We start from the raw sequence: 22,349 nt of genomic DNA on the forward strand, positions 1-22,349 counted from the left end.
TTTTTATTGAAAAAAACAACCTTGAAGGAAGTGAAGCTCTATACTCCTCCTCCTCCAAACCCAAATCATTCTAAGAACTCACCTCCTACACATGATCATGGTCTGTGTAGATATTTAATCTACAAATCTCTCTAGAGAGATCTGTGAGTATAATAGGCAAAACCTTAAAAAAAAAAAAAAAAAAGCTCAAAAAGCTTCTCTGAAGGAAAAAAATATATATCTCTGTTAGAGGCATTCTCTAGAGATATATTAATGGAATACAAACTGAAACGAAATGATTCGATGAGCTCCCAAAGAAAAGGACTATAGGAAGTACGTTTCTTGAATGATGGTCAAATAATAAATTTCAAGAATAACAATTTATAACATAATTAGGGAATTAGGTTATGCTTTGAGGGATTCCCTGGTGACTCAGATGGTAAAGCATCTGACTGCAATGCAGGAGACCTGGATTCGATCCCTGGGTCAGGAAGATCCCTTGGAGAAGGAAAGCCCACTCCAGTACTCTTGCCTGGAAAATTCCACGGATGAAGGAGCCTGGTAGGCTACAGTCCATGGGGTTGCAAAGAGTCGGACATGACTGAGCAACTTCACTTTCCTTTCCTTTCCTTTAGGGAATTAGGTGGGCAAATCATACATCATGTTACATATGTGTGCCATAAATTTTTGTCAACATAATTTTTTAATCAGCTGTTACACATAAATATTGTTTAAATAATTAAATGCATTTTTAACTTATAGCATTCACTCAGACAGTAGTTATTATAATTCAACCAACTTAAGTTACATGTGGAAAGTTCTTCCATGTTACTCTCATTCATATAATGAGAGTATAACATCATAAATTAACATCTTCCTAATACAAGAGTTTGAGATCCAAATTAGATTGTAAGCATGTTTTTCTATTTGATTCCTGGCACCTAGATCAATTCCTGGCATGACAGTCAAACAATAAATGTTAATTACTATTGTTTAAAACAAGGGGAGAAGTATGGTGGGGAAAGGTCTTGTGTAAATTGGACACTGCAACCTAATCCATTCTGTCTGTGTATGTTTAGAAGTTTTTCTAGAATCACTGCCCTTGCTTCTGCTAGAGCTTTCAAACCATTTCTAGCCTAGAATAAGAGTTAACCTATGTATATATTCTATGCTTACTAATTCTCTGATGTCACAGATTCTGCCTACAGTGTTTGCCTTCTTCATATCTTGGATGGATTCCCTAAACTTAACACTTACAGGACCTGGACATAAATTGAGATCACTCTGGATCCAATGGCCATTCATTATAGAGAGACATCCTGAAGGAACAATTGAGACGATCCTATCCTAATGGTAAGACCCTCCCACTGTTCTGCCTATGTTCTTTCCATTCTTATTAGATAAACATGATAGCATTTCAGTCAGATTGGTTTTAGTAATAAAGGCCGATTCTAAGGAGTGTGTGTTAAGTATGTACTACCTTCCCAAGTCATATTAAACAGTAAAATCTTGTTAACTTTGTGGTGAACTACCTCCTAAACTGTCAAACAGAAGGTACTTTTTTTTCAGGATGACCATAAACACATCCTGAACTCTGTTAATTTTCACAACATAACCAGATTACTGACGTTTACCAAAGATCATAAGTAACCACTGGATGAGGAAATACCATGAGTGGAAGGGAGATTCTTAAGACTCCTAAAGTTCAGCTGTTACTTCAAGGTAGGGTAATAGTTTGGCCTGCTTCCCCTGCACGGTCACCTCTGGGAGTTGGTGATGGACAGGGAAGCCTGGTGTGCTGCATTTCTTGGGGTTGCAGAGTCGGACATGACTAAGCGACTGAACTGACTTAACCTGTAGGCAGGCACAGGCACTCTAAGCCTAAAGCTTCATCATGACTCCTCTAGAATAGATTGAAATTTACATAGAGCACCCAAACTCTCATGCATGGTAGTCTGATGGCTCTGGATTTACACAAGGAACCACATATCATCTTAAAATACTCTGTTAAACAGGACTCATGGCTGCCATCACATCCAAGTCAAATCAGTTTCAGTAAAAACAAGGAGAGGAACATATTGACTTGTGTGATTGGAGAGCAGAGGGACAGAGAACATGATATTCAACATAGGTAATCAGGAATCATGCCGACTCCATCTCCATCTCACAGTACTGTTTTTCTTTCTGTGTCAGCTTCATTTCCTCTTAAAGCACTGTAGGCATCTTTCACATAGCAGTGGAGAGCAGCCATCATGAGTGTTGGCCTCAATTCCAGCATTATAACACGAGGCTCAATGGCAGAGCCAGCTGCCTGTCCAACTTTAACATAATGACCGGCTTAGTTGGGATTGCCTGCACATTACTCAAATAATCAATATTGTCATAACACACACGGTGTATCTACGGCCAAATCCCACCTCCTGTGATCAGAAGTGTGGAGTTGTTAGTGATAACCCCATTAGAATGGGGTGTTTCCTCTCTACACAAGGGATGCCAACCAGCTAAAGTTTCTTATACATACATTCACTTTAACTCTCTGTATCAAAGCCAAAGTTTGAAAGTAATAGCTGGAGTCACTGCCAGCATCATCTTTTCACTACATCCTGGCCACATTGGCCCCCTCACTGTTGTAAAAAAGTCATACACACTCCTGCCTCTGAGCTTTCACACTTTCACTTGGAATACTTCCCCCAAGAAATCACGTGGTTATTTCCTTACTTCCTTAACATCGGTGTTCAAATATCACCTTCTCAGTGAAGATCACACTAAAATGGCAATATTCTTATGCCTCTACACACATACACATCTAACCTCCCTACCCAGCTTTAGCTTTTTCCTAAGCATTTATCACTATCTAATATACCCTCTGGGCTTCTCTGGTGGCTTAAAGAATCCACCTGCAATGAAGAAGACAAGGGTTTGATCCCTGGTTGGGAAGATCCCCCTGGAAAAGGAAATGGCAACCCACTCCAGTATTCTTGTCTGGGAAATCTCATGGACAGAGGAGCTTGGTGGGACAGTCCATGGGTTGCAAAAGAGCTAGACATGATTTAGCCACTAAACAACAACAATAATACCCTGTATTTACTTATCTTACTATCTCAAGATTATAGCATATGAGAACAGAAACTTTTCTGTTTCATTTACTCTGTCTTATATCTCCAGCACTTAGTACAGTGCTTAGCATGAATATTTGATGAATGAACAAATGATGGAATTGAGCAGGGGTGCCTTATCACTCTCAGTGTCAAATAATTTACACTACAGTATTACACAGGAAAGAGTATAGAACAGTACAGACCATGAATACAGGCCTCATTTATCAACTTCCCTGGGCTACCATGGGCTTGTCTGGTGGCTCAGATGGTAAAGAATCCACACCCAAGGCAGGAGACCTGGGTTCAATCCCTGGGTCAGGAAGATCCCCTGGAGAAGGGAATCACTCCCTACCCCAGTATTCTTGCCTGGAGAACTCCATGGACAGAGGAACCTGGTGGGCTACAGTCCATGGGATTGCAGAGTCAGACATGACTAAGGAACTAACACTTTGACTTCTCTTTCGCTGGGCTACCACAGTTTAGTGAGTATGTCTTGACCTCTGTGCTGTGGAACTAGATCAAGGGTGGGTTTTCCACAGTTCTCTGGGATGCCTCTAGGTCAATTCAAGCCCTTTCTCACATCCTAGTTATGTCTCTGCAATCTGCTGACTAAGTAGCTGCTTGGTTTCTTAGTCCACTCTCCTTTTCCCCACAAGGACTTAAATCCTCTTCTGAATCATATGACACCCTGCCTAGCCAGGAAGTTTGATTCTGACTCACAATTCAAAACTGTTAGCCAGGGTACTACTTCAGCCAGACAGACCACCTGGCAAGGTACTGCCCACAATCAGAGACAGAATGTTGCCAGAAAACAGGGAATACTGTTGCAACATCCATCTGCCAGACTGGATCCCCATCAACATTGATTTGGTCTGACATTCCTGGACTTTGAGAATTCTGTTGCAGAAAGGAGGACCCCTTTCAGGGCCTAAGGGTGGGCTCTTGTCAAATACTCGGAAATGAATTGTCGGAGGACACATGTGCTGACAAAGCAAGAGATTTTATTGGGAGAGATTTTATTGGGAAGGTGCACCCAGTGGAAAGCAGAAGGGCAAGTGAGCTAGGAGGACTGTTCTGTCACGTGGCTCACAATCTCAGGTTTTATGGTGATGAGATTAGTTTCTAGATTGTCTCTGGCCAATCATTCTGACTCAGGGTTCTTCCTGGTGGCCCATGCATCACCCAGCCAAGACAGATTTCACTGAGAAGGCTCCTGGGAGGATAGGACATATGGGCTGGTGTCTCCTACTGACTTTTGACTTTACCGGAATTCTTCCAGTTGATGAATTCTTGTTAGTTCCATGTTCCTTATCAGGCTCTCCTATCATAAAATAACTCATGCAAATAGTTACTCTGGCGCCTGGTCAGGCGGTGGTTTCAGTCAGTGTTTCCCCTAACAATTCCTTGTGTACCCTAAGATTTCCATTGCAGCTCCGCAATGGAATTATTTTCCTTATGCCAATTCCTCCTGTTTCTAGCTTTCTCCCTCTGACTAGCAGGCCTCATGGCAATGAATGCCCCATGCAGACTTCCTAGAATACCTCTCAAACCCTTATAAGAATTAGCAAAAGTCTTTCACACTTGGGCTTATTTCCACACCTGGGATCCCAAGGTTAAAAATGAAATGACACATATGAAAGCACTTTCAAGGTTCAGTGTTGAAAGTGTTAGTTGCTCAGTCATGCACAACTCTTTGTGACCCCGTCGACGGTAACCCACCAGGCTCCTCTGTCCAGGGAGTTCTCTATGCAAGAAGACTGTAATGAAAAGTCATTCCCTTCTCCAAGGGATCTTCCTAACCCAGGGATTGAACTCAGTTCTCCAGCATTGCAGGTGGATTCTTTACCACTGAGCCACCAGGGAAGCCCTCAAAGTTCAGAGTTGTCTGCAAATGTACCAACATACATATTCAGTGAAAAAAAGATGGACTATTTAATCAGTATTGTTGAGACAACTGGCTAACCATTTGGAAAAAAATAGAGCTGAATTCCTAGCAGACTGTTTTTATTAAAACAAACTCCAATTGTATGAAACATTTAACTGTGAAAAAACTTAAACCACTAGAATAAAAGACAGGTTAATTTGTTTATAACCCTAGAAAATTTTTCTAAACATAACACAAAGCTTAGAATGTTTAAGAGACTATTCAGTTTGGCCACTTACAAATTAAAAATCTACAATCAAAATCCTATTAAAAAGTCAAAAGTTAAAAAGTTGGGGAAAATATTTTAAAAACATGACAGATAAAAGGTCAATGTTCTCAATAACTAAACAGTTATTATAAATCATCTTAAAGTGAATAATCTAATACAAAACATGATTTTTACAAAGTATATTTATTCTCTTTAATAATCAGGAATATATGAACTTAAAAAATGTTTTTTTAATTTGTTCAAGAATGTATGGCATGATTACACAACATTATAATAGACTGCTTTTATAATGCCTACTTTGATGCTATAATATTTTGTTATTAGGAATTAGTCCAGAGAAGGAAATGGCATCCCACTCCAGTACTCTTGTCTGGAAAATCCCATGGACAGAGGAGCCTGGTAGGCTACAGTCCACGGGGTCGCAAAGAGTTGGACACAACTGAGCGACTTTACTTCACTTCCATTGCAATTTCTTTAAAAGATAATTTTTCCACAGAAATATGAAAAATAGAAATGCACACAACTTATGCACCAATCAAGTCCTCTTCTAGGGATGTGTCCTACTTCCACAAGTGTGAAAAAATATCTCTTTATGAGGGCTCATTGTAGCACTGTTGTAACAACCAAAACCTAATTAGTGATCAATAAGACATAAGGAAATAAATTGAATAATATGCCTCCATTAAAAACAATCATTTATGTTAAGTATGTATTGATACAGAAAGACTTTCAAATACATTGTTTAAAAATTTTTAAGGCTTTAGAACAGTATTTTGAGTTAAATTACAAACATGGTAACTTATATATCCAAAACGTCTGGATGTTTACAAAAAGTATTTTCTTATGGAGGCGTGCGTCTAGGAGATGGAGGAAAGCCTTAAAGCCTAAAGCAAAAATCAACAGAAAAATTAGCCGGCCAGTAATTTCAGGCTACTTTGTTGCCTGAAACAACAAAGTCAAAGTTGTTGATCTTGTTCACTAATTTTTGTGTGACATTAACTCAAGAACTGCCCTGAATAGTCAATGAACAACCTGAGGAATCGCTCAAGAGATCATGAGCTAACCTTGCTATGCTGTTTGCTGCTAAGGTTTTAGAAGACCCATCGTCTTTTAGGTAGAAATATCTTTCAGATAGTCATTTTATCACGGTCGCTCTATCTCCCATTCCAGCACTGAAGAGTTTGAACGACTTTAAGAAACTTCTGAAATAAGATGTCACTGCTGCTACTGCTGCTAAGTCGCTTCAGTCTTGTCCGACTCTGTGCGACCCCATAGACGGCAGCCCACCAGGCTCCCCTGTCCCTGGGATTCTCCAGGCAAGAACACTGGAGTGGGTTGCACTACGTAACTTCAATGAAACAACTCTTGAACACCTGTGTAAACTGTTTTTTTTTTGTTTTGGTTTTTTTTTTTACTCTGTAAGAAATCTCTAAATTTTAATGACATTTCCTGCAGCTCTAGAGAAGGTGGAATGAAGTACGAACTGTCTGCACCCTGAAAACCAGGTGCTTTTTGAACATTTCTCACCCGCCCTTTTCATTTCTGCTCAAGTGTTTTTCCAACAACCAGAAAGTGTGAAGAGTAAACCGCCCTGAAATCCATCAGGGCTTCGCACGTTTTCTTCTTCACTTGGGCCTCAGGGCTTACACAGCCGATATGTTTTTTCAGCTCTGAAAAAGTTAAACAGCCTCCCCAAAGCGACATACAAGTCAAAGGCACAGGTGTCAGGGCCAGAATGTGAAAAGCACCCAGCCACTTTTTCCCCCGCTGCGGTCAACACCTGTCTCCAGCTCTTGATACACAAGGAATCTCTGCGGGAACCAAAGAGGCCATTGGAAACTACAATTCCCAGCAGGCTTAGCGGGAGCCGGGTCACGCACGCGCATTTCAGACTCTGGGAATGAGGTCCCAAGGTGTGACTTCTAAAAGAGGAAAATGGCAGCGCACCGGCTGCGGCAGAGCGTGGGCAGGCTGTTTGCGATGGGACCAGAACTGGGGAGTGGAAGACGAGCTTTCAGCGCGTTCCAGGCCTTCACGGAGGTTCTACGGCTGCCGAGCAAGCAGCTGACGAAGCTGGTCTTCCCGCTGGAAGAACTCCATGAGCATTTCGTCCCGGGCTCGAGGCCAGACCTTCACCTGAATATCTTCCACCCGAGCCTGGAGGACATCGCGCGGGCGGAGAGTTTCTTCACGGCCTCCGCCCGAAACCGCATCGAGTACCTCACCTCGGCGGTGCGTCTCGACCACGCCCCGGACCTTCACCGCCCCGAGGTGAGCGCCCCAGCCGCCTGCGGGTACTGAGGGCTTGGGCTGTGATTTTGCTATAACCTATTATCAACTAGAGATGCAAATGGTAAAGAACCCTCCTGCCAATGCAGGTAGACATAAAAGACACAGGTTCGATCCGTGGGTCGGGAAGATCCCCTAGGAGGGCATGGCAGCCCACTCCAGTATTCATGCCTGGACTGGACACAGAAGCTTGACAGGCTGAAGCCCACAGGGTCACACAGAGTCGGACACGACTGACGCAATTTAGCATGCCTGCCTGCATTATCAGCAAACCAGAGAGATTTACTAGCTTTGTATGGACGCGGTATCATTATTGTAACATAAGCAGATATGGGTTTAATTTTTTTGGTGAGTAAGTGAGTGAAAGTCACTCAGTCGTGTCCGACTCTTTGCGACACCATGGACTATACAGACCATGGAATACTCCAGGCCAGCATACTGGAGTGGGTAGCCGTTCCCTTCGTCAGGGGATCTTCCCAACCCAGGGATTGAACCCAGGTCTCCAGCATTGCAGGCAGATTCTTTACAAGCTGAGCCACAAGGGAAGCCCAATTATTTTGGTAGTGAATATGAAAGACTTTAGAAGGCGATTAAAACATTTATCATTTTTGTTTTTAATTGAAGTAGGGAAAACATGCCAAGACAAACTGGAAAAAGTGAAGAATACAAAAAGTAGAGTAGTTTTACAAATGAAGTGATCCTTATCAGTACATAATTTTCACTCAATCTGAATTTCCTATCATGTGCAAAAAAAAAATCATATATAGATGGCAATAATCTGTAAGATTTTCTAAAACAGCTTCAGTGGAATTCAGTGAGTGTGCATTTTATGCATGTCCTATAGTTTAATATTTTGTTCTGTCTGTCAAAAGAAGGCTCAGTTCAGTCGCTCAGTCGTGTCCGATTCTTTGCGACCCCATGAATCGCAGCACGCCGGATCTCCGTTATTTGTGATAACGGCACCATTGCTCTGGAACTTTTCCACTCGAACTCTACAATAATTTAAGAGTACATAAATCACTTAATGATTTTGTGACAGCATTGCTTTTCCATTTTTAAATTACTGGACTTTTGTGTAATTTCTTTTTAATTTAGTTTTTTTAATCTATATTATCCGATTTAATCCGGTAGGACATTTGAAATTTATACAGCATCCAAATCAGTTTATTTTGAAGGACTGACCACAGTTTTGCAAAATAAATAACATTGCTGGCTCCTGCTCACTAAATGCCACCCAGTTATATTAATAACCAAAAATGCCCTCATGTTAATAAAAAACGCCCTTACACATTTCGAAAACACCCCCAGGGGGCGCTACCGCCCTCATTTAGAAGCACTGATTGGTTGTACCTTCTTCAATACTTTTAAAAAGCCAAGCCATGTGTATTAATGGTTGCTATTGCTAAGTCACTTCAGTCATGTCCGACTCTGTGTGACCCTATAGACGACAGCCCACCAGGCTTCCCCATCCCTGGGATTCTCCAGGCAAGAACACTGGAGTGGGTTAGTCTCAGAAATATTTTGTTGCTTTCTACACTCACACTAAAGGAGAAAAGCTTAAATGGAACAAGAAAGGTCAAGAGAAAGAAATAATTATAATGTTTTAATGGTGTACTTTGAGAGTTTGTGGAGAAATGACTTTAGAGCCAGTTTTGTTGAAACGCATGTAATTGTTAACTTCAAAAAGCTTTGAAAATATGGAATTCTTAATAAATGTTGCAGATGTTCTTGAGTGGCATGTGTAATTAAAAGCACAGGTACAGATATAGATGTCTAGAGTTCAGTTTCCAGCTTCTTCACTTTCTAGCTGTATAATTTTGGGCCAGGTATTGAGCCTCTCTTTGCCTCAGGTTTTCTCACCTGTAAAGTGAGAAAACTTTTACAGTTTATGAGACAGATAATTTATAATATTATCTGTCTCATAGGGATATTGTAAAGAGTAAATAAGAAAATAACAAGAGCTTTTAAAACAGCACCTGCCACATTGAAATCATTTAATATATAACAGCTGTATATTAGAATTTGAAGGTTGACTAACCATAAGCTACTTTTTTATGGTTAGTCAAGACTGAATAGTATTTACAGGTTTTTACAGTTAATAGTGGGTTGGCCAAAAAGTTCATTTGTGTTTTTCTGTAAGCTGGTACAGTAAAACCCAAATAAACTTTTTGGCCAACCCAGTACAGTATATGATTACATATATATATATATATATATATATATATATATATACATACACACACACGTATAAACTAGTACTCAATTATCTTGTTTTTGCTTGTATAAGGTGTGTTTTATAGGCAGAAGCAATGTTGGAAAATCCTCTCTAATAAAGGCTTTGTTTTCACTTGCCCCAGAGGTTGAAGTTAGAGTCTCCAAAAAACCGGTATGTCAAAATTTAAAACATATCTGAACTACCTCTGAATTGACTAAGATGAATAATAAATATGGGGGGGAGGGGCGGAGGTTAGAAACCATAATTGCTAAGTTCCTAGAAAAGTGATTTCTTTCAAACAAGTGCTAATGTAAGACATTTCATTAATGCCTGCATATTTCTCTGAAGAAAACGGAAGTTATTTTAGTAACCTGGCCAGTATCTTGAAGAAATTATCCTTGGTCCAGTCTTTTCTCAAGAGTTATTTCATTGTCATTCTATATTTGCTTCTATGAGAATGCTCATCTAGTTTTATATTGATTTTTAAAGGAAACAGCTTTCAAGTGTATTTTTTTTCCTCCTATAATCTTTTATACCTAGCCAACTCATATATATACACGAATCAGGCACTTCCCAGTTTACCCAGGGCCAAATTTATGTGCCTAATATCCCTGTCCGTCTGCTGTGGTAGATTTTTGTCATTTTCTCATTTCCTCTGCTTCCTTTTCCATAATACAGACTCTACCACTATTTAAGGAACCTTCTCCTCACCCCAGTTCCCCTCACCTTATTATCTATCCTTGGCAAAATGTTCCTAGCAACCCAGGGCTCACTGCCTGAATTTCCTTACATTAGAGCCCTTCCCTGAGGCTTCACTAATCTTTTCTTGCTCCCAGTCTCTTCACATAGTTGATTCCCTGATACTACCGCTGATGATTGTAGTCACTTGTTAACCCTCCTATCCTTACTCCCTTGTGCCCTGCCTCATCAAATGTCTGTCGTAGTTCAACTCTCACTTCTAGGTAGGGGTGTTTCCTTTCTGCTGTGAGAAGACAATGGAAGAACTATATTCTTGACATTTCTAATCTGTAATTCTAAGGTTATTTTCCTATAGATAGACACACAAGCTGCCTTGGGAACCTAAGCATCATTTATAAAACCTTCCTGAGTTCTGAACAATTGACTTTTAAAATTGTTTGTCATAATTTTTCCTTTTCTAATTAATAAATGTCCATGGACAGCAAACCACATGAATAAACTATTTTGATCATCTTTACATTAATTGTAGTTGCACAGGTACTTTACAGTTGTACATGCTTTTTTAAAAAATGGCTTAATGAAAGCACCAAACCCATCTAATAAAACATGCAAATTGATTTTAGGCAAGTAATAGTCTAGCTACAGTATCAAACTTTGCATCTAGTTTTTATGAAAACCTGTATGACAGTAAGCATTTAATTTATCCTGTTTGTGCCATAATTCATATAAAGTGGAGATAATTCTTTAAAGTGGAAATATATTATTCATCAGAGAATATTGACTAATGCAGCCATACTATTTAGACCAGTATAACTTTTTCACTGAGAGAGAACTAATGATTTCACTGAGAGAGACCTAATGAAATAGGAAAACTTGAAAATTTTGCCTGTGTATTTCTAATATGGAATTTGAAGTTCTTAAATCATATAGATTCTCTTAAAAAAAAATGAATTGGAAGGAGGAAGTAGAATCATCTAAGTTTATATCCAGCCGCTTCTCTTCTGTTTCTTTTTCCTGTATCGTCATCTGCATAGGGTTATGTACAGAATACTTTTATGCTTTTAATAAGTAATTATTGATTGAACAGAAAATATTTTGAGTCATGAAATATATAAAAGACATGTTTTAAGAAACTTATTTTTACATTTACTTCATCAGGGCCATACAAAGAAACTTAATTTTTACAAAGTTGGAAAATACTTTACATTGGTGGACATGCCAGGTTATGGCTATAGAGCACCTGAAGATTTCGTTGACATGGTAGAAACCTACCTAAAAGAACGAAAGAAGTAAGAAGCTTTTTTTATCTTATAATTGTTATATTTAACCCCTAAACATGTTTTCATGAATAGAACATTCTACACATGATGAACCCTTCCGTTTTATCAAATAACTTTTCTAGAAAGTGTACTTTATTCTCATAATATTCTGAACTATTTCAGAGGAAGGTATACACTGTCTGCTTAGTGTTTTTTCCTGTAAATTAGGTTAAACTTAAATTCAATTGTTTTCCTATATTGAGACTATAAGTAGTACAGCAGCAGACTTTATTAATTTTTTATACCAAACTCTTAGTTGGCTGTTTTTAAAAATGAAACTTGTTGGTTAATGTGGTGTTTACCAGATTTAAATAAACTTCAGTAAATTCTGGTTATTCTTAAAATACTTCTGACATCACAGCCTCGATAAATACTACTTTTATTTGTCTCCATAGGTAGCCAGGTAGCAGGTCTATGTTTCAAGCATTGCTGAATATATGGAAAAATTAATGTTAAACTTTTGAAGTATTAAAAAATGTTTATAAGTAATTTGCTTGTTGTATCTTTACATAGAAGCTAAGATAAAATACTTACATAAGAAAATACAAAATGTAATGTGTTTGGTTTTGTTATCTACTAGTCTTAAAGTAATATTTGAAGACTTAGACACTTTTATGGTAACTTATAGTTAACTGGGTCCCTGTTTCATTCTCCTGCTAGAATTCAGTCTCTTAGAAGAAGGGGCTCATTCATCTTTGTATCCAGTTCTAGGCAGAAAGTCATATGTTCAGTATATGCTATTGAAATAATATTAATGAGTCCAGCTATTGAACGTAACCAACACTGAGACCTATTGGAACTAGGATGGACTTCATGGTAAATTGAGAATTCCTTTTGCCTAAAGAAATTTTTAAATTTTGATCTGATAATTTTTCAAAAGACAATTTCTTAGTGTAGTGAAGGTTGGGGTGGGGGAAATGAATAAGTATATTTTTCTTTGCTGTTAATCTTCATTTCTGCATTCCTACAGTTTGATGAGAACATTTTTATTAGTGGATAGTGTTGTTGGAATTCAAAAAGCAGACAATATTGCCATAGAAATGTGTGAAGAATTTGCATTACCTTATGTGGTAAGTATTTCTTTTGACTCATGGTTGCACTCAGAAATATGAGTTCCCTGTGTGTCTGTCTTTTTAATAAATGAGTAGGTCTCTCTTCCTCAAAAGATAAAGGAGTACCTTTTAAACTGTCTTTTCAATTATTAGCCATTAATATTTAAATAAGTTCTGTGGTACTTTTATTCCCTTTCCTTCTCCTAGCTTTTAAATTCTCAAAATTATAGTCAAAGTTTTCTATTCATGTAGTGATTATAAATGCTTTTCCTTGTTTTGTTTTTTTTGTTTGTTTTTTCTTTTTTAAATAACTATAAATATTTGCTAAAACTCCTTAGTAGCTCTTTAACAGCAGCTTGACAGATAGTACTTATCAGAATATAAATGAAACTACAACTGAAAAATTTGCTAATTTGGAATTTAAGAACATCACAAAAGTTTAGTAGGCTCCATCACACAAAGGTAGGATGTTTATATTCTTAAGGAAAAGAAAATTTCTTATGAGAATATCTTACCAGTTCTTTCTGTTGTTTACCCTAGAATAGAATACAGATTGGTAGGTTGGTATCCTACCAATTCTGTTTTGTATGTTTTTCAGATTAAATGGCAATCTTCAAGTTCCTCAGAGGGGAACTTATAATTTGGTTTCAAAAAATGTCAGAAAACCACTAAAATGTAGTGGTTTTGCAGTTTAATGCAAATCAAACCATGTTACCAGTCAAAAAGCTGTTTGTATTTGTGGAGTTATGGAATTCTTGGGGTTTGCAAATGCCCTTTGAAATATTAGAGGTAATTTATAGTTATGAGGAACCAAAGGTTGATACACATAGTCTACATAGTAAAAAAAAAAAAGCCCAAAATTTCCCCAACCAGTTTTATTGATAATTTGATAATTTACTCCTAATTTGATATCATGGATATCATTTTGTGAAATCATATTTTTTCCTCAGTTTTAACTTTAAGAAAATATTAGCCTTTTTCTTTGTAAAAGAAGTTGTGATAGAGGAATTAGGTATCAGCATATTTCTCTTTATGAAGAAAGACTTGTACTTTCTGCTTCTCACTCCTTCTGCCATTAATATTTTTTATGCTGTACAGTTGATTTATAATCATTATATTTTATTTTAATCATGTATATATTTTTATAACTAGCATAAATGATTAGTCAAGAAATTTAATTTTATAGAAATTTCCCAGGAAAACTTCTGAAAAATACATCAAGGTTTTTACTTTTTAATTAATTTTGTAATCATCATGCCTTGACCTTTTTCTAGTATATAATTGTCTTTGAGTAAGTAAATTATTTAAAGTATTATATTTGCTGTTAACCCTAGTAAATTCTAGGGTTACTTGGAGTATAACTTTATTTAAGTTGGAATATAACTACAGTGGCTACAACCTACAAATAGCCTGATTTCTAATTTTTTCCTTAAATTTAACGTACAAGGTAGAACAATTCAGTATTTCAAAAATGATTATAAATCAGCAGTTTTATGTGTATCAACCTAATAATACTTCTGTGTCTTAGACCACAAAATAAATAGTGATCACATGAAACATTTGGTGTATAGCAATGGCAAATATGGCCCCAGGGTTCTTTTCACTGGTCTTGAATCCAAGATATATGGCCCTGTGTGGTTAAACAGCAAACACATAGCGTATGCTTTCTATATTGCATACATTAATTTATTTAATCTTTACAGCAGCTCCTTTAGAAAGTATTGCTTTTATTTTATAGATGAGGAAACAAGTACAGAGAAATTAAGAAACTTGCATAGGTCACCTAGTTGTTATTGAAATTTTGTAACTAAAATGTATAAAACTGTATATTAAGAAATAACAGTTGACCCTTGAACAGTATGGGAATTAGGGGCGCCAACCCTCCTTTCAGTCGCAAATCCAAGTTTAACTTTCAGCCAGCCTTTCCTATTCAAGGTTCTTCTGTATTGATGGTTCCTCCATATTGGCAGCTCCATATCCATGGATTTAATCAACCACAGATCATGTAATATTGTGGTATTTACTGTTGAAAATATCTGCATATAAGTGCACCTTTGCAGTTTAACCCCATGTTGCTCAAGGTCCACTGTACTTTATTTCTAATGCTTAAATATTTGTTTTCCTACAGATGGTATTAACAAAAATTGACAAACCTTCCAAGGGACATCTTTTAAAACAAGTGCTTCAGATCCAGAAATTTGTTGACACTAAAACACAAGGATGTTTTCCTCAGTTGTTCCCTGTAAGGTAAGAGTTGAATTGTCTTTATATGCTGACATATAACTTTATGTGCTAACAACCTTTAGCATTAAATCAGTGTTTCTGAAATTGAGGTATCCTTTTAAGATTAGAGGAGTTTGGAAGACTCTGCACTTAGCCATAATTTATTGGCTTTTATTTTATCAAGACTTTTTTTCCTCCCTTCTATTCTTTCTTCTGTCTGCAGATTCTTGATGAATCTTCCCTGTAGTGTCTTCATGATTTTTCTACTTCAGCCTATTTCAACCCTAGACCACATCAAGCTGTAAAGGATAAGAATTTTGTTTTTAAAGGACCATATGTAAGAAAGAAATGCTTCATATAAGCTAGAATTAAGCATTGGTAGCAACTTTTCACTTTCATGCATTGGAGAAGGAAATGGCAACCCACTCCAGTGTTCTTGCCTGGAGAATCCCCGGGACGGGGGAGCCTGGTGGGCTGCCGTCTATGGGGTCACACAGAGTCAGACGCAACTGAAGCGACTTAGCAGCAGCAGCAGCAGCAGACAGGATGGTTATTTCCTGAGCCAGCAATTTTTGTTAGATGTGGTTTAGCAATGAAACATGAGTTTTTACTTTCAGTGTACACTTTGGATACAGTATGTAACCTGTATTATAGCAGAAATACAGTGCCATTCCTGTGTGATTTTCTGACTCTGACTTCTTTGTGGAAAGCACTATAATAGTTCCTATAAGAAATTACATGAAACTCTCCTCTAAGCAGTCATTCTAGTTCCTATCGATCCAGATCACAATTGTCTGTATGAATATGCAGTCGAAGTCTGTCTTTATTCATTTCTACAAAATGCTTTTCCCCCTTGACTTACATTTAAGTATTTATCCTGTTCATTTGTCTGTGTCTGATAGATACAGTGGAAACTCCTATGGGCAGGAATGAAATCCTGTTTCTTCTTAGAGCCCTGAGCATTGTCTCAGAAAAATAATTGCTTTCTTTTAAATGTTTAGTAAGAAGGAAGTGAGACTTCAGCTAAAAAGGTAAAATAAACACAAGATGGGCAAATTATGGCCTAACAGCTGCATTTATTGGGAATAAAAAAAGTTTTAGTTGACTGTAAGTAAGTAAGTAAGTAAGGTCGCTCAGTCGTGACCGACTCTTTGCGACCCCGTGGACTGTAGCCCACCAGGCTCCTCTGTCCATAGGATTCTCCAGGCAAGAATATTAGAGTGGGTTGCCATTTAGGCTGAGTTTAATAATATAAATAATAATATAAATAATATAAATAAATATAAATAATAATATAAATAATATAGGCTGGGGAAAAACTGACAAGGTTGTCTTGAGCTACAGTGTTAGAATTATAGTGTTCAAAACAAGGGAGTGATCAAACAGTAGTCTCATACTGCTTTAAGCTGTATACTCTCAGTTCAGTCAAGTTCTATTGTGGCTTGACATTAAGAACTAGAGCCATCTGAAAACAGATGGTCTTGGGGGAGGTTATATCACTGCTGCTGCTGCTGCTAATTCACTTCAGTCGTGTCCGACTCTGTGCGACCCCATAGACAGCAGCCCACCAGGCTCCGCCATCCCTGGGACTCTCCAGGCAAGAACACTGGAGTGGGTTGCCATTTCCTTCTCCAGGTTATGTCACTAGATCATTCTAAACACTTAATTGATCCACAAAGTAAGCATCTCTGTTTCATAGATACATTACAGGTCAGAGAAGTGAAGGGAGTTTCAGAGAAGCATTTGCTGATATAGGAAGAGCATGGACCTCAAGGGTCAGACAGCCATGGTTTTGCATGGTTCCTCTACTTCTTGGCAATAGCTTTTAAAGCAACTTATTTCATTTTTTGAGGAAAAATGTGGTTAGAAGGATTAAATAAAATATATTGTGACTGATGTACACATATTAACCACATAATAAAATTAGTTTCTTTCCTTCCCAAAAGTCAGTCAATGGCAAGGTCAGGCCAACAAGCTGGACTAATAGATTCTCAGTACTTTTTAGAGGTGTTCGCTTCTTTAGATAGGCTGACATTTTCTGCTGCATGACCTTTGAATACTGTGCCACCATACTGAGTAAGTGACTAAGGTACTGCAGAAGCCACGCAGTTCTCAAGGTCTTACGAATTGAGACACACACAGGAGGTGCTAGCTTTCAAGAACTTCAACGTTCAGGATACCACACTGACCACATACAGGAAGTTGTCAGACTATAGTTCTCAAAACCCAATTCAGATAGTAGAGTTATTTATACTCCTTGCTTTTATTTCCTTGACCAAGCCCCAGTACATCCTCCAAAAGGGAATTCGACCTAGTTATAGAATACTTATTATAAAATAAGACAGGTTTTATTTCCTCCTCTTCCTGTATGATCTTGGTAGGAGAAAGGTGGAAGTGTAGGTAGACATGTAGTCCAGCAAGGTTTGGCCTTTAAGCCTGGTGGCAACAGTTTTAAGTGCTCACCATCATGTCTGAACTCTACCCCAACTGAGTTAGAGAAATAAAACTGATGAAAGGCCCCTAAAGTTTGATGCGGGGATCAATCTGTTTTTATAACTGGTATGGAAGAAATATATAAGTAGGCACAATATAATTGCTTCTGTGGTTTTCATGCAAATGAGAACTGATTCTTAGGACAGAGAAAATCATGAATTGACAAAAATGTTGCAAATGAGTTCATGGTGCCATAGTTAGTGTGTAGACTATCCAACTTGTATCTCTTCTTTAAACCATACATGTGTAACTTCAGTTATAATTGAGAATCAGTATGGAGGCAGCTTTATCAAAGAGAATTAGCAACACAGCAGAGAATATTTTACCTGTTTATATACACATATACACCATGTAAGTAAAGGCTGCCCAGTCGTGTCTGACTCTTTGCGACCCCGTGGACTGTAGCCCACCAGGCTTCTCCGTCCATGGGATTCTCCAGGCAAGAATACTGGAGTTGGTTACCATTTCCTTCTCCAGGGGATCTCCCCGACCCAGGGATCAAACCTGGGTCTCCCACATTGGAGGCAGATGCTTTAACCTCTGAGCCACCAGGGAAGCCCCCATATACACCATGCTGCTAAGTCACTTCAGTCGTGTCCAACTCTGTGCGACCCCATAGACAGCAGCCCACCAGGCTCCCCCGTCCCTGGGATTCTCCAGGAAAGAACACTGGAGTGGGTTGCCATTTCCTTCTGCAGTGCATGAAAGTGAAAAGTGAAAGTGAAGTCAAAGCAACCCCATGGACTGCAGCCTACCAGGCTCCTCCATCCATGGGATTTTCCAGGCAAGAGTACTAGAGTGGGGTGCCGTTGCCTTCTCCGCATATACACCATACCTGCATCCATAAAAGTCATAGTGTCTTCATAAAAGTCTGTGTATCCCAAGAAACCATGTTTTCACTTCCATGCTGACAAATGGATGAACGGATATGGATATGGATAGATACAGTAAGACAGATCAATAATAGACACAATAATGGTGACAGTGATTTTTTTTTAATCATGAAAAGTCTGTATTATTATGGTCATTTAATCTTTGTCACAAAAAGAACAAATTAAAGAGATCAGAATTTTAGTCTGGGAAATAAAAAGCAAAATAGAAGATATTCCAATGGCATTTTTCACAGAAACAGAATAGTCTGAAAATCTATGTGGAACCACAGGTGACCCTGGATAGCCAAAGCCATCTTAAGAAAGAACAAAGCTGGTGGTATCACACTTCCTGATTTCAAACTGTGTCACAAAAGCTGTAGTAATGAAACAGTATGGTATTGGCATAAAAACAGATATATAGGTCAGTGGAACAGAATAGAGAGCTCAGAAATAAACCCATGCATATATGAGTGGTTAATTTTCAAAGTCAAGAATATACAATGGGGAAAGGACAGTCTCTTCAATAAATGGTGCTGGAAAAACTGGACAAACACATGCAAAAGAATGAAACTAGGCTACTATCTTACACCATACATGAAAATTAACTCAAAATGGAAAAGTACTTGAATGTAAGACATGAAACCATAAAATTCCTAGAAGAAATTACGCTGTAAGCTCCTTGACATCACTCTTAAGTGGTGAGTTTTTGGATCTGACTCCAAAAGTAAGTGGGACTATATTAAACTAAAAGTTTCTGCACAGCAAAGAAAATTATCAACAAAATGAAAAGTCAGCCTAATCAAAGGAAGAAGATATTTGCAAGTCATATTTCTGATAGGGGTTAATATCCAAAATATATAAAGAACTCATACAACTCAATGGTAAAAAAAAAAAAAAAAAAAAATAGATTAAAAAATAGACACAGGATCTGAATAGACATTTTTCCAAAGACATACAGATAGCTAACAGGTGCATGAAATCATCCTCAACATCACTAATCATCATGGAAATCCAAATCAAAACCAGTGAGGTATCACCTCACACCTGTTAGAATGCTGTTATCAAAAAGATAAGACATAAGTTTCGGCATGAATATAGAGAAAAGGGAATCCTTGTGTACTGTTGGTAGGAATGTAAATTGGTGCCGTCCATAAAGAAAACAGTATTGATTGCTCAAAAAACTAAAAATAGAACTACCATATGATCCATGAATTACACTCCTGGATATACATGTGAAGAAAATGAAAACATTAATTTGAAAAGATATGTGTACCCCCATGCTCATTACAGCATTATTTTCAATAGTCAGAATTTGAAAACAAGTGTCCCTCAGTGGATGAATGGACAGAGAAGATGTGGTACTGTACAGTTGACCCTTGAACAATGTGAGGGGTTAAGGGTTCTGACCCTTAGCCCAGTCAAAAATCCAAGTATAACTTATAGTTGACCTGCCATAGCCGTATTTCCTCCAAATCCCTGGATTCAACCAACTGGATGTACCACTGTGGTATTTACCATTGTAAAACATCCACATGTAAGTGGATAGACACAGATTGAATCCACAGTTTTCAAGGGTCATCATGTATACACAAATGGAATACTATTCAGCCACCAAAAAGGAGGAGATCTTGCCATTTGAGAAGACATGAATGGACCTTGAGAGCATTATGCTAAGTGACATAAGTCAGAGAAAGGCAAGTAATGTGTGATTTCACTTACATGTGGAATATTAAAAAATAAGCTCAGGTGAGAAAAGATTCGTAGTTGCCAGAGGTAGAGCTTGGGGGTAAGAAAAATGGGTGAAGGTCAAAAGGTACTAACTCCCAGTTATAAAATAAACCATGGGGATGGTATAATATACAATATAGTTACCACAGTTAGTAATGCTGTATTGCATATTTGAAAGTCGCTAAGAGAGTATTTTGTAAAAGTCCTCAACACAAGAAAAAAAAAATTGTTTACTATAAATGGTGGCAGGTGTAACTAGACTTATTGTGGTGATCATTTTGCAATATGTACAAATATTGAATCATTGTATCTCTGAAACTAATGTTGTATGTCAGTTATACCACAATAATAATAACTTGGTCTGGAAAATAAAAAGCAAAATAGCAGATACGAAGTTTTTAGAATCATGAAGGAAAGAGATCAGATGATGTGATCACCAGATTTAAAATATTACAAGAGGTGCTGAGGAAGAGAGGAAAGGTATGACAAATTAAGACATCCTGTTTCACACCCAGAACTCACAGGAGTTTGTAAATAGATTTTAAGTTAGGTGAATTCAGATCTGTTACTACCTCTGAAGTAAGGAAGAAAATGATCTTTTTTTTTTTCCCCTCACAGTGCTATGACCTATTCTGGAATCCATCTGCTGAGATGCTTTATAGCAGATATAACAGGAAATCTTAAGACTACTGGCTTCTAATTTAGTTGAAGATTCAAAATTGTTTGTGCCAACTGCAGTTAAAGACAGAATTTCAACATTGTTTTAAATGTTGTGTATCTGTAACTTGCAGAAGGATCACTTCAGCTTTAAAACCTGCATATGTCCAAAGGAAGAATGAATTTGTGCCTATAGGGGCAGAAAGGTTTATACATGATTGAGTTATGCTGTTCATTAGAAGAGATACCAGCAGTTTTTAACAAACTGACAAACAAGACCATATAGAAGTCCATAAAATGAAAATCTATTTCCTACCGTGTAGATGATAGAGTGTTAGTTACTCAGTCGTGTCTGACTCTTTGTAACCCTATGGACTGTATGTAGCCTGCCAGGCTCCTCTGTCCACAGCATTCTCCAGGCGAGGATACTAGAGTGGGTAGCCATTCCCTTCTCCAGGGGATCCTCCTGACAAGGGATTGAAGTTGCGTCTCCTGCATTGCAGGCACATTCTTTATTGTCTGAGCCATCAGGGTAGCCCCTACTGTGTGTAGGTGACGGTTTGCCATATTATTGGGTTTTTGTCTTTTAAAGGAATATCTATTACTCTATTTTTTTAAATATTACAATGCACTAGGTAAAAAGGGGCTACTTTTTTTGTTAAGCACTGATAGATGGGTTGAAGGTAAATTCTTATGTTGTTGTTCAGTCACCAAGTTGTGTCTTGACTGCCACCCCATGGACTGTTGCACACCAGGCTTCCCTGTCCTTCACTATCTTCCAGAGTTTGTTCAAATTTATGTCCATTGAGTCAGTGATGCTATCTAACCATCTCATCCTCTGCCACCCTCTTCTCCTTTTACCTTCAATCTTTCCCAGCATCAGGGTCTTTATATGTATGGCTATAACTTATCATTTTTTTGGAGACATCATTTGAATATAACAAAAATTATTCTTGATAAAATTTCAATCAGTCCATAATGGAAATACCACTTATTTCAGACTGAGGTCAGTCACTTTCACAGGGTTCAGAATCAGAAGACCAGAATTCAAGTTCCAGTTCTGGTACTTATTATACGTTGGATGTTTCTGAACTTCTTTTGTAACTCTACCTCAGAAGCTATGAAGATTAAAATATGAAAAGAACATCTATTTATTCTATATATTTGTAAAGCAAAACCAATTCAAGTATATAGCAAAACTCATGGGTAGATTTATCACAGAATACATCCTGTCATGGAGGAAGTAACATTTTATCTAGGTTAAGACCAAAGAAGAAAGTTTTAGGTATGAAAGTTGATTTGCACAGGGCAAGAAAAAACAGTTGATGGGATAGTTTATAAATGGAGTCTTCCCATTAGGATTCAGAATGGAAAGATAAAGCCTTACTTTGGACTAATGTTAGTGGAAAATATTTTTATGAAGGTGTTACTGACCTAGTCATACAAGTGGTTTAGCTTTTCAGAGTGAGGCTGTATATTAAAATGTTATAGCAATAGCATTGGATAAAAAATTAATGCTATAAAACAACTTCGACTTTTAGAAAATTCAGTTCTGAATATGTTTTCAGTTTT

The 22,349-nt window shown here is 37.7% G+C and overlaps 1 protein-coding gene across 9 annotated transcripts in view; it reads left to right on the forward strand.

The window, feature by feature from the left end:
• Positions 1-7,119: 7,119 nt before the first annotated feature.
• Positions 7,120-22,349, forward strand: part of GTPBP8 (GTP binding protein 8 (putative)) — a 276,317-nt gene continuing 261,087 nt past the window's right edge. For 7 of the 9 annotated variants that reach the window (XR_009493797.1, XM_059884669.1, XM_059884673.1 and 4 more), the window contains exons 1-5: positions 7,148-7,501; positions 9,807-9,905; positions 11,592-11,722; positions 12,723-12,822; positions 14,933-15,051. Coding sequence is in view for 8 of the 9 variants with exons in the window: in XM_059884669.1 (XP_059740652.1) it covers positions 7,166-7,501; positions 9,807-9,905; positions 11,592-11,722; positions 12,723-12,822; positions 14,933-15,051 (785 nt within the window). In the remaining variant the exon portion in view is untranslated. Of the gene's footprint in view, positions 7,502-9,806; positions 9,906-11,591; positions 11,723-12,722; positions 12,823-14,932; positions 15,052-15,250; positions 18,805-20,738; positions 20,889-22,349 lie in introns of those variants that run through there. The other 2 variants (NM_001075828.2, XM_005201313.5) reach the window with 2 other exon arrangements.

This window comes from Bos taurus, chromosome 1, assembly GCF_002263795.3.
Source record: "Bos taurus isolate L1 Dominette 01449 registration number 42190680 breed Hereford chromosome 1, ARS-UCD2.0, whole genome shotgun sequence".
Classification (NCBI taxonomy): domain Eukaryota; kingdom Metazoa; phylum Chordata; class Mammalia; order Artiodactyla; family Bovidae; genus Bos; species Bos taurus.